General features: G+C 39.7%; 1 protein-coding gene across 8 annotated transcripts in view; it reads right to left on the bottom strand.

Moving 5' to 3' along the window:
• LTBP1 (latent transforming growth factor beta binding protein 1) overlaps nt 1–13,781 on the bottom strand; it is a 391,697-nt gene that overhangs the window by 86,045 nt on the left and 291,871 nt on the right. For all 8 annotated transcript variants that reach the window (XM_038397049.2, XM_038397051.2, XM_043511538.1 and 5 more), the window contains 2 exons: nt 11,811–11,936; nt 1,914–2,039 (listed from right to left, as the gene is read on the bottom strand). In XM_038397049.2, coding sequence (XP_038252977.1) covers nt 1,914–2,039; nt 11,811–11,936 — 252 coding nt within the window. The remainder of the gene's footprint in view (nt 1–1,913; nt 2,040–11,810; nt 11,937–13,781) is intronic.

Below are 13,781 nucleotides of genomic sequence, written 5' to 3'. Positions count from 1 at the left end.
GGAAGAGGCTCAGGGATGCAGGCTCCGGGTGGCTCTTACCTCAAGCGACTCCCGGAAGCAGCAGCATGTCCCTTCTCCGGCTCAGACATGGAGGCATGGCCGGCAGCTCTGCACGCTGCCCCATCCACAGGCACCGCCCCTGCAGTTCTGATTGGCTGTGGTTTCCGGTCAATGGGAGCTGGGAGGGTGGTGCTTGGGGTGGGGGCAGTGTGCAGAGCGGAGCCCCTGGCTTCCCCTACATGTGTGAGCTAGAGAAGGGCCATGCCGCTGCTTCTTGGAGCTGTGTGGAGCAGCCTCCCACCCTGCTCCCTGGCTGGAGCGCCGGAACGGGGCAAGCCCCAGATTCCATTCACCAGCGGAAGCTCGGGGGCCAGATTAAAATGGCTGGCGGGCCGGATCCGGCCCATGGGCTGTAGTTTGCCCACCCCTGCCTTAGGGGTTTCCAGGACTTGCTTCTCCAAGAAGCAGTCATTAATGGTATCTAGAAATTTGGTCTCTGAATCCCCCCCGAGGTGACATGTACCCAGTCAATATGGGAATAATTCAAATCCCCCACTATTATTGAGTTTTCTGTTTGTGTAGCCTCTTGACAAGGGTGGGGCTTGTTGCTTATGCCTCCCTAATTTTATGTCCATTATTGTTCTAATACTGGCCTTGGTTCCCATTATCTGGGAATAATAGGACACCATGAACTCTGGCCACACTCCTTTATCCCATATTATGTTAGGGCTGCAATGGATGGGTGGCACAGGAGCCAGGTATGCTGGCTTTATGGCTTCTGCGGATTTCCCTCCAGCGATGGATAGATTTCGGTCCTAAGGAATCCCCTCCAAAGCTCTCTTTGTGCTGCCTGCCTGAGTTGTGTGAAGGGAGTGCTGTGAATCCGGTCCGTCACACTGAAATGAATTTCAAAAGGAGCACTGGCTCTCTCTGTAGTGGTGCTCCCACACCAGATGTTAAGAGTAGCAAATGTCGCATTTTAATGAAAAATAATTTAAGGTCTAAAACTGTTTTTCTTTTTAAATATGGGTCAGAATACTCAGCACCTTGCAAGCTGAGCCCTAAAAGAGGACCAGAAGAATTTTTCAGTAAAACCATTTTTTACTGAATTTATATAAAAAAATTATTTTTTACCACTCTTTCATTCCCCTCTGTTTTCATTCAGCGTAGTGTTACTGGCAAATGTGTTTCATCCTGAATCTAGTTTGAAGAAATTGCTTAACGAATACCTTTTGTTGATCTGGTATTAATTTTATATTAGAAACTTGTGGTGCTCAGGTCCAACCATCACTATTAACAACAGATTTGGAAATCTATTACTCACTAGAGAAATCTACAATATTTACACATTTATGGAATTCTCACATCTTTTCACAGTGATAGGTGTCTTTCCTGGAGCTTGAAGGTAATGTTAAAACCTGTTCAAACACACTGTTTCTAAGGAGGTGTGCTGTTTAATTCAGACAGGCTGTACCACACGCCAGACTATATTTCCTGTAGGAGGTAGTACAGAGTTCTGGCTAGTCAACTAAGAGACTAAACAGATGTTGCATTTAAATAAGCTGAAGTATTAAATTCAATCCATTATGATTTATATTTGTGAATGGCCTGACATTTGCAGAAATAGTGGGTTTTTTTAAATAGATAAAATGAGTGGCGCAGCTTATTTGCTGTTGGTTTCCATTCCAATCTTAAAAACAGATTCTCCTTTAACAGATGCACAGTAATTACCAACATGGTATACAGGGTTTAGAGAGCAAGATATATTTGAGTCCTATATTACTCTGAAATGGTGCAATTTAACATAAAATGATGGAAGACAAAATAATTTTATGAAGAAATAAAATTTCTTTTGAAATCAGTTTTTCATCACTGAGGTGATGCAGTACTGATTATAAAATCTAAAAACTCACCCACACACCCTTGCCCATCCTGTGGGTCCTGATACCCCTGGTAACAAAGGCAGCGGTAGGAACCAGGTGTATTTTCACAGAACCCATGACTGCCACATAGAGTGCTGTTAACACATTCATCAACATCTGGAAATAAGACATTTTAACATCAGACAGACATAATACAAAGGCAGTTTGACAGGTAGACAATTACGTCTCTACAAGTAGATACAGTTAGTGAATCTATAGATTTTAAGGGAAACAAATACAAAGGACAAGAAATAAAAATATTACTAGTCAGATAATATTCTACAGATAATTAACTTATGAGCATCTATAAGTACATTTTTCTAGAACAATATAATAATAGCGATGTACATACATGCTTCAGATTTACTCTATTATAACAGCTGCATGCAGATAGACAAACACTGAAACAACAACTTCCTAAATTTAATTTTATGCAAGACTGGCAAATTCTAGCCATCTTCCTCTCCACAATATTAGAGCTTGATCCAACAAAAATCACCGTAAATAATACAATTCTTGTAAATGGAATTCTCTCTTTTAGTGTTTTCTATTGTGTCCATCATTTTAGTGTTGAACAGTAAACAATATTGGTAAAGTTCATGCCTGTGGAAAAAGCCAACACACTGAGGCCCCAATTCAGCAACGCACATAAATGTATTTAAGTCCCATTGAAATCAATGGAACATAAGCATATTTATGTGCATAAGTGGGACTTACAGAGAAGCACAGACCTTATGTTGGCCTTCTGCACAGGTGCCAGTAGCAAGGATTTGCAGAGCCGGCCTTTAGGCACTAATTCTGTAGATTTATACACATGAACAGCCCTTACTCAGGTGTGTCAAGTTTTTCAGGTGCAGAAATATTTTCAAATTGAGGTCTTAAGTGTGTAGCTCTTATTTCTGGTTTGTTGCCCTCGCTAGTGAGCATCCTAGAGTACTGTGCTGAGTAAGTCTGCTCTTCTGATTGACTCAATTGCCACGTCAGCCTATAAAGAGTCTGCTTGTGGCAGAGAGCAGTCTGTTGTTATAAGCGTATTATGAATACTGTGAATATATTATTTTAATCTCCATTCAAAATAAGACCTAAAACTGAAGTCCTGACCACTTGTGGTCATTAAAAATCTCATGGCATGTTTTTCAGGAGTAAGAATGTTAACCCCAGTATCCTGGCTAAATCCCAGTTTGGGTTATTACATTCTGCCATCTTAAATCACCCCTGCAATTTCAAATGGAGAAGTTATTTCTGCATTCCATTTCTAAAAGCTATTGTAAATGTTGAGTAGTGATGCTGTCCACTGTGAAACACCTTCAGTGTTCTGCTGCTGAGGTGGCTGCATTTCAGTGGTGAACGAAGTGATTCTTTTTAATTTATAAAATGCGCCAAGTTTAGGCTGTAGCTGTATGTGAAATTAGTTGTGCCCATTAAAACATACAGAAACTGAGAAAAAGTAAATTACAGAAGGATTCCAAGAAAAAAAACCCTGGGAATGGAGATTCAATATCTCATTCCCAACCAACCTCATACTGATGGCACCTATACTCATTCTTGCCATCTCTACTAAAGGCTTTACATATTCATTCGGCTGGAAAATTGACAGAATAGAACTTTGAACCACCCCCATATAAGAGAATCCTTTGGACAGATGAGCATTTCCACAATGCTACTCTTTGGTTTCTCTCAGAAAGGAAAGAATGGAGACATTCAAGTGCAGCTCTGTCTACCTCTCCCAGAGTTTGGCGCTGTGTCAACAACACCTCATCATTTATAATACCAAAGGCCTAAAAGAATCAGGAAAGACATGCCTTGTTCATCTCCTGAAAGAGATCACTGAGCAATGATATGAATGACGTCTCTTAAAAATGCCCAGATCTAAAGTCCAATTGAAAGGGGTCAAGGAAATCTAAGGTCTCTGAATCACTTGGTCACTGCCCCTCAATGGCTGCCTAAATTTTGGCATACACCCCGACTTCCCCTCTGCCCCGTGGGTGCTTGACCCCCCCGCCCCTGGCCCCGCCCCTGCCTGCCCCAATTCCACCCCTTTCCCCCAAGTCCCCACCCCTGCCCCGCCTCTTTACTGCCTCCTCCCCAGAGTGCACCACGTCTCCACTCCTCCCTCTCCCTCCCTGAAAATCCTAAGCGCCACCAAACAGCTGTTAGGTGGTGGGCGGGAAGTGCTGAGAGGGGAGGAGAAGGGACGCTATGCTCGGGGGAGTAGGAGAGGTTGGGGGTGCGGGGAGCTTGGCTGCCGGTGGGTGTGGAGCACCTGCTAATTTTTCCCCATGGATGCTCCAGCCCCGCAGCACCCACGGAGTCGGCACCTATGTTTTCACTGGTTTCAGAGTAGCAGCCGTGTTAGTCTGTATTCGCAAAAAGAAAAGGAGTACTTGTGGCACCTTAGAGACTAACAAATTTATTAGAGCATAAGCTTTCGTGAGCTACAGCTCACTTCATCGGATGCATTTGGTGGAAAAAACAGAGGGGAGATTTATATACACACACAGAGAACATGAAACAATGGGTTTATCATACACACTGTAAGGAGAGTGATCACTTAAGATAAGCCATCACCAGCAGTGGGGGGGGGGGAAGGAGGAAAACCTTTCATGGTGACAAGCAAGGTAGGCTATTTCCAGCAGTTAACAAGAATATCTGAGGAACAGTGGGGGGTGGGGTGGGGGGGGAGAAATAACATGGGGAAATAGTTTTACTTTGTGTAATGACTCATCCATTCCCAGTCTCTATTCACTGTCTGCCTACCGCAGCAGTACTACCCAGAATCTCTGCAGTGCTACAGGCTGTGGTTCTACCCAACACACCCATCCCACTCATAGCGCCACTCCCATCCCCATGCAGAGTCTTGTGAAGGAGTACTTGGAGAACAACCTTTGGTTGTCTGCCTCAGATGGTGTTCTAAAGGAATTTTCCCTCAGCTGGATCTAGGGCCTTCAGAGCCTCTCTATGCTGTTCTGGCCTCTTTACATGGCATAAAGGGACTGGAGCAGGGGGGAAGAGTCTCCCTCATATACTTCTAAGGCCAGAAGGGATTACTCTGATCATCTAGTCTGACCTCCTGTACAACACAGATCATAGAACTTCACCCAGTGATTCCTGCATCAAGCCCAATACATTGTGGTGGAACTAGAACATATCTTTTAGAAAGACACCTAATCCTGTTTTAAAGACTCCAAGTGGTGGAGAATTTACCACTTTCTCTCCTGAGCTGTTCTGTTTAATTATCCTCTCTATTAATGTATATAAAACTTATTTAAAAATGTGTAAAATATATACTTATGTTAATGTAAAATTTCCAATATTGCTCTGAAATTTAGAAATTTCTTTTCTTGTTATATTTATTATTGTATTTGGTATAATTTTTTCACTTGTAGCTTGGATTGCCACAAGAATATTTTACTATTAAAGATAATATTACCTGGAAACATGAAATAATAAAACTTTATCAGTGGTTAGTCAATAGATAATTGATTTTTGCCAATACATGTTCTTTTAATATAATTCTTTTTATCTTGATTTATTAAACAGATCAAGGAAAAATACTGCAGTAATTAATCTTGAAAATGGTTATTTGTCTTTGGCAAAGAATACTATCATTAATACATTTATCTCAAAGGAACTGAATGTGATAATAGGAATGGGAATGGGCTGTCAAATAATTGGCTATTGAACTGTTCAACATCACAAAAAAAATCAGTAAAATTAACAGAGCAGTAAGAGTAGCCAATACCTGTATCTGTATTATAGTGTTAAAGAAATATTATCAAGGTTGAGAGGTCAAAAACTTGTCTTGGATTCCAAATACTTCCATCTCCTAACCAATCACCATAACTATAGTACAATTATTATTAAAGATGTATCCACTGTAGTCAGAAAAGCAAAAGCAAGTGTACTATAAGAGACCCAGGATACCTGCACTTATGGATGCACTTTTCTGACTGTCTCCTCTTGCTACTGAGAATAAGATCTTATTTTATTCATTAACCTCATATTGTGGTTTGCAGAGTTTTGTACATGTGGCCACAGAGAAAGGTCATGATCCTGCACTCTTTATTCAGACAAAACTTCCATTCAGATCAAATGAGAATTCTGTCTGAGTAAGGAATATAAGATTGAGAGCCAAGTGTATTAGACAATACAAAGCAAGGCATTGCATATATTTCCAGTGGCCAATTACAATTTAATAACAGGGATTCCTGAGCCACAGAACACAGTTATCCTATTAAAAGTCTACACAGAGAAGACAAGAACTAGGGATTTAAAATTATATAAATTACAGTATCCTTTTCTCTTAATAGCTATATATTAAAGAAAACAAATGGGAAAGGATCATATAAGTCTGTTCTCAAAAGGTAAAGTGAGGTTATTGACTGAAAAGCAGCAGAAACAAAATCCATCATTGCAACAAGTGTCCTAATTAAATATATAATACATCCACAGAGGATGATTTTGTTTTTAAAAGTACACAGTCTGAACACGACTGACTCATACAGTGAGTGACTGGGAACCTACAGAAAGGGTCCAAGCACCAAATATTTTTCCTTGTCTAGACAGCTCACTCAAAGGCCTCCTGTTTTACAGCCGGAAAGGGCATTTGTTGCTTTAATCACTCTGTAAAGTATGTGACTTGTCATGGGCAAACATCTTGCTACATGGAGACAAAAGTGGGGGAACATACTAAGATAGCATATGTCTATACAATTAAAATGTAGCTTTGTAATTACAATATATTTCAAAATCTAGTGCCAGTTCCGCATTTCTTAATCAAAACTCCTACTGATCTGAAATCAGTAAGATTTTTACCTGAATAATGAGTACAGGATGAGGCTTGAATAACTAAGATCTTAAAAGGAATGCCTCAAATCAGCAAAACATTTAAGCATGTACCTAAGTCTATACCTATTCTGCAAAGCACTTGAATCCAAATTAAGGGAAACATTGCTTTCAGAAAAGCACCTAAAGATGTGATTAACTTTAGGTATCTGCTTAAATTGCACTGAATTCTATTCAGATTGTAAGTTTTGCAGGGTGGGGACTGTTTCCTTCTACATGCTTGTACAGTATAGTGCTTAGCAAAAAAGGTCCCAATATTGGCTGAGATCTTTAGGTACTTCCATAATACTCCTAATAAATAACAATAATAGTAATGATGAGGGGCAGTCAGAATAACTAGGATTTTGAATATAGTGTTTAGATGGCCACGTGAAGTATTGCTGGGTGGCTATCCCATGTGGTGATGGTGATTTGCATCTCCAGCTTAAGGAAGAGGTTTCTCTGTTTTCCATTCAAGTTCTGGCTCACTGCTTTAGTCTCAGGGTCAGAGTGGATACATTATGGCTAGGAATCCAATCTGTCTACTTCAGCACATGTGAGAGGGCTGTTGAAGCTTGCTAGGAAACTATTAAGCGTTCACCAAAAGGTGGCCCATTTTGGAAAGTGCCAAGAATTTATTTTGGGTTTACTTTTGACAGGTCAAGGATGGAGTTTCTGACTTCACTGTAGAATATTTAAGTTGGGGGTCCAGCATGCCTGTGATGATGGCCTCTGCATACTACATTGGAGGAATTCACTTGCACATTTAGTGGACCATACCTATGGCTCCAGAGGAGTGCCAGAGTTCCTGCTTCTCCTTCCCAAAACCTCCCTCTCTTCCCAGCAAGGGCACAGTTAAGATTGTGATGTGTAGTCTGTGGTGAACAATGGCTATGCAAGTAGTAAGGTGTCTGGATGGAGGGGTAGAAATTATGTATTTTTAATCACTTAACTTCTCATTTCCCCAATGTTGAGGTTTATGGTAGGTATTTTGTGTGTACAATAGCCTTAACTGATACACAATATAGTGTTTTTGTGTATGAATTTCCATTTTTTTTTGTTTTAGAAAGATCTATTCTTTACGGAAGTGCCCTGACAGCTCAGAGGTATGACAGATACGAAGTGGAGTAGGGAAGAAGCAGAAAGAGTGGGGAGCTCAGGTGGGCTGAAAGATACAGACATGTTATGGTAGCACTTAGAGGTGTTGGGAGCTACTATGTGTGAGTTGGTTCTTGGCACAGAGAGGGGAGATGCTGGGGGGGTTCCCGGAAGAGGCACTGGGGGTGGAGCTGGGGACAGAATTGAGTGTCGCCAGGACCAGAGTAGAGGCTTGGGTATCAGGACAGGGCTGTTGCTTAGCACCAAGGATGCTGCCATGACTTATTGCTGCCAAAGCTGGCTGACAGTCGGCTAGGGAAGAACCTTTGCAAGAATCTCAACAAGCTCAATGGAAAGCTAATGAGTCCCCCAGTGTTACTTCCAAGAGTTTCCTTATTAGGTAACTCCGTCAAGCCTGATCACCAGATTCAGCTCCTGGGAAGGGGGCAGTGATGGAATACCACAGCTACTACAAAGGTTTGATTTACTCCTTGGAAGAGGGTAGAGTCTACACAGCTGTGCAGTTTACTTTGGCCAGTAGCCATAAAGACTCAAGACCAGGATTAAACCACACAAGTTCCTTAATCATCTTACGTTGTTTTTAACTTTTCAGAAAACATCTGAACTTGTAAGAAAACAACCCAGAGAGATGGAAAATCTTCTTTCCAGGTTACTAAAGGCAGCTAAATCCAGCAAAATGTCCTTAGTCTCTACTCTGATGATATAAACAGCTATTCTCATTCACTTATCTAGAAATAAAATTCATAAAGGCAACTAGTGTGCAGAACAGTAACTTCCGCAGCTGGAAGCCACATCCTCTCACAGCACCTGGAATGTTATAAGTTCTTTTTGTTTCTGTTCTTTTTTTTAAATTTTATGCTAAACTGAATTCTGAAAATTATGGACATACAAAAACCAGGACTGAAGTGATTGGTGTCTGCTTGAAAGCTTTTTTCAGCTTTAGATCTTTATATTTGTATTATTTTTTAAAATTAAAATGATTGCATACAGTAGCTAATTATAAATTAAAAGGATCATTACTGCTTCAGGAGACTATAAACAGCCATGTTTAGTCAAGTTATTAAAGTACATTTCCTAGTGTCGAATATACTGCCTGATCTGCATCCCATATACACCACCAGTTACCTGTGAAGCATGGTTAATGGGTTTTACACTTTTTATTTTACTCTCCATTGTTTATAAATATATTTAGATGCCTGTATATAAATATTCTTCTGATTTCATCCTTTTCTATTTGGTTAAAAAATCTGGCTTTTTGTTTGTAATTAAGATTAACTTTGTACACATAACCATCATCATCAATAATGCCACCACATCTCTGGGAATAGTGCTGGTTAATTAACTGGCACAGACCCAGCCAGACTTCCTCATTGTTTTGTGGGACCCCTAAAACTAGCAGTTACTGCTTTTGTTTAGTTGAGGTGGTTGTTTAATTCTGGCATTCCCTAACTTTTTGAGTGCCTGACTTTGTAACCTTGATAATGTTCCTTTACATAGAGTTTTGTTTTATTCTTGTTATATAGAGTGTTTAGTTTAAACCTTTCTGACTTCTTCCTTACGCTCTATGGTGAGGAAGACACCTACTATAGTATTCTTGTTTAGAAACTGAAGACATTTAACCCTTTCCCTGCTAAACACTGGATGGAGTCTATATATCCTGCACAATTTTACATGAATAATTTTAGCAGTCTGGTTTCTGGGACAACTTTGAAGTATTTTCATTGTTTGAGATTATAAAAATGCATCCCACTGCCAGAACTCTTCAGATGCACTGTCTCTTCTCTACCTGACAAGGCTATTCTAATGGCACAAAAAAACATGGCTCTTTCAGTTCATGCTACTATTAATTACTGGGCACTGACAAGATGGTAGGTGCCATATCAGTTCTAAATATTTTACTCCAATCTCTTCATGGTAGTACAGCAATGTCCCATTGCCAACAGCATGTTTTGCTTTATTAGTTATCACTACAGCAGGTATATGCTAGACAAAAATTACTTCAATTTTCCCCCTGGTATATCTTTCACAAGGTGGGGGGAATGAAGACAGTAACCAAGCAGGACGTCTCCATGTGCCCCCTCCATTGCAGAGAAGGTCTTTGTACCAGCCCTGAGTAGACTGATGGGGTGAGGTTTATAGAGGTGGCACCATATATAAATAAGTTTACATGGGTTAATTGGCCTCCAACACTAACATTTGGAGTGGAGAAGCTGGTTGGGTGTCTGAAGTCCATCTCCCCTAATTTCCAACACAAAGCTGCTTATAATGCTATCCAGTATTTCTGTTATTCATGAATTCTCTAGAATTGCTTCTTAAGATGCCTGCTGTTTTTTTGTGTTTGTTTGTTTGCTTGCATTGTTTAATTTTGGTTTTATTTCTCTTGAATCGTTGTTATATGTTTCACAATATTTCTGGACTGAATAGTCCATGTATCTATATGAATGGCCATTCTTAATCTGGTTAGTGGAACTTTTACTTTTTGTTGATGGCAATATGTTTTCTGTGTATCATGGATCATAAATCTCTTTTTTAAAATTTACCCTAAGGACAATGGAGCAGCACCGCTGGCAAGTGTGTGCTTTCAATCAGCAACAGGACACTTTCTTACGTTGGAGCCAAACAAAAACCCCAAGTGCACCTCATCTGCAAACTTTCCATGCCTGTGGTTGAGGTTTCTCACCATTGTTATTACTGGAACTGTTTTTACTACCATTTTTTAAAAAGATCTATATGTGTGTGTGTGTGTGTGTGTGCGCGCGCGCATGTGAAAAGGGGGAGGGAGAAAAAGAGGGGAATGTATGAGTTTGGTTTAAAATTAAAAATTCTAATTTGAAGACCTAATTATTTGTAGCTCTGACAAAAAAATTTAAAAAATGTCTAAAACACTATGACAGGATTTTAAAATAGCCTCATGCAAATAGAAATTAAACATGATTTCCAGTTTGATTTATTTCTACTGCAGGAATATTTCCTCCATGTCTGTATTTTTAAACATATTACAAACAGGGTTTTAATGTTTCAAATACAGCAATCAGAACATTAAAAAATTAAGTTAAGATTTTACTGCTAAAACATTTGAGAAGCCCTAAATTAAAGGTGCCTAAACTTTGTAGCAATAATGGTCACACTTAAAACTTGCCAGGAGTCTGAATACCCCCTCTAATTTATGTGCATTTTGTGACCAATTCACTCCTTCCACCCCCTCTAGGGGATTTTAAAATAAAGAAAATATTTTCCAACTATGAATAGTTTTCTCACTTTACAGCTGTGTGTCTTTTTGCTTCTCCCTCACCTTTTCCCATTTCTTTATTCCATTCTCTCTCTCTCTCTCACTTTCCATTTTCAATTAAATCCCCCACACACTGCAGTTTAATTTATTAAATATTATAAAGCATTAAGGTTGCACAGTTAATCACCAAAAGACAAGAAAAGCAGAAGTTAAGTTTCTAACATTCACTCAGTCTTGCTGCTTGTTCTTATGTTTCATACTATACATTTTATGACATGAACAGAAATATTAAGCTACATGTTTTCCAGAAAAACAAGAATATAAAACACCATATACTTTATGTGCAAGGTTGCTACATTAATGTTGGTTTTGGAATCTTACAGCCAAATTGTGACCACTTTATTTATCCAACTAGTTCCACACAATCAATGAGATCACTTACATAAGTAAGAATCTGGCCTAATTTTTGCATTTCTTAACTTCTTGTGACTAACTATGCACATTCAATATTGCATTAACATAGCGTTTAATATTTAGTTCTCTAGATTCTCTTTAAAAAAATTTAACGCAGCTTTAGGTGCTTCAAATGAGGAAGAAGACAACTTTTATGTTGTTTGAAATGTTTTTAGCAACATAAGCTCTTAAACTACATTAAATCCTTACTGTGGCATATGGCTACCGGGTGAAATTCACTATGGTTTCACTACTCATCTCACCTTCACATGTTTGGCCATCTGTAGAAACTGAAAAGCCTTGTTCACAAATGCAGTGGAAAGAACCATCTGTATTTAGGCATTCCCCATGTGGCAAACAGAGTTCAGATCCTTCACATTCATTGATATCTGGAAAACACAGAGCAGAGTTGTAAAATGTTTTAAACTTCCCTCTCTAATATTACTTGTGAAGCAGATTCCAATGTGCATTAGTGTTTGGCATATTGCCACAACCTATTTACATTGGTTAATGATGGTCAGTTAAACTGCCAAAATGCATGTGAGGAATGCTGATACCTGTTAGCAGAAGTGTGCTCCACTTGTCATACATGATCTGTTTTCAGCCATGGGTGAAAGTGCTAAATCAGTAAAAGTATGTTTACTAGAGTAAAGGGTCAGATTTTCTGTGGTGCTGAACAGAAGTTTGGCAGAGAGGGAGGGGCTGCCAGGAAGCCAGTAATTACACCACCCTGACCTCAAGCACAGGTTAGAGCAGCGTATGGAACTAATTTCCACCAGTTAAGCAGATTCTAAGGGCCAATATGTCAGCTAAGCACAGCCAGAGAGTACCTTCTGGTCTAGCAATGCTCCCTTCACTTGACTCCCTACAATGCGGCTAAGAGGAGGATGTGCTCAAGTGGCACAAAAGGCCCAGAACGCAGCCGAGCTTTTGGTACAAGGTCTTTACAGCAGAGTTTGGAAGATTACATTGTTTCCAATAAGCTGATTTTCTACACTGCAGCCAAAAAGCATCTTTAGAATTTGGGCATGTTCTCAAGATGTCAGTGCATATGGAGCAGTCAAGTACTACTCAGTTTTTACAAGTAAAGGTATTTTTTCTGCCTGCCTACCCTGCAAACTCAACCTGGAATTAGAAAATCAACTCTTTGTTCTTTCTGGATCAAGCATCATCAAAGATAAAAATTTCTGCAGCTTGAACTTAGTTAGTAATTCTGTTGATGATGCATGAGCCAGAATAGAAATCAGCTCAATGTTCTGGATACCTGCAGCCCAATCAGCACACATCTGTGGCCCATATGATATCCTCAGGGCCATACAGGTAGTATAAATATTCTTGTGTGGGTGAGCCCACAAAACTCATAGAAAGCTGTATATGCGGCCCACAATGTACATAGGTTGAGAACCCCTGTTCTGGAGTCTCATTGGTTGTGGAGCGTAACTAGAGGTAAAAAGAAGTAATACATATTTTAGTTAGCAAAGTAAGCAGATGGTTGAATACCTACAAGGATCAGGTCTGTTGATTAAAGTGGTGCCATTTTTACATAGTCAGACTATAATTGTACTTTTAGATTTTGCTTTACAAAACACTCAAACATTCAGGTAAGTCACCCAAATAAGTCCCACCTTGAGGTCGACCACAAACTCTGAAACAACCTCACCCATCCATCACAAAGGTTCTTCTGATCAGTAACCACAAAAATATAGATCCTTACTCTTAACTAACGAGAGGCGGGTGTCTTTTGAAAGTATTGTGCAGGTTTCCTTTGAGGATGAGGAGTGATAGGTTAGATAAAGATTGATTGCTTTGTGAAACGTGTGCACAGTGGGAGTTTAAATTCATTACTCAGCTAGACATTAAAAAACATGGACTGGACAGACACTGGATTTATGGCTTATTGTAACAATCTGTAACCCAATACTAACCCCTTTTTTTGGTCCTAGGACTGCAGAGGTGTTAACAGGCCACTATCTTGAATGATTCCTTAAATATGTGCTAACTACTTTTGCTAAACAATCTATTACACCTTGCATTTTGCTGTGATGCTGGGAGTTCCTTTTCCCAGACCTGAAGAAGAGCTCTTTGTAGCTCCAAAGCTGGTCTCTCTCTGCAACAGAAGTTGGTTCAACAAATGATATTACCTCACCCACCCCCTCTCTAATATCCTGTGACCAACATGGCTACATTTACTCATAACTATACAGTTTTGAGAGTAGCAGCCGTATTCGTCTGTA

The sequence above is a fragment of the Dermochelys coriacea genome, chromosome 3 (assembly GCF_009764565.3).
Source record: "Dermochelys coriacea isolate rDerCor1 chromosome 3, rDerCor1.pri.v4, whole genome shotgun sequence".
Taxonomy (NCBI): Eukaryota; Metazoa; Chordata; order Testudines; family Dermochelyidae; genus Dermochelys; species Dermochelys coriacea.
The sequence above is the reverse complement of the archived record's forward strand: the minus strand, read 5'-3'. Positions and strand labels throughout refer to the sequence as shown.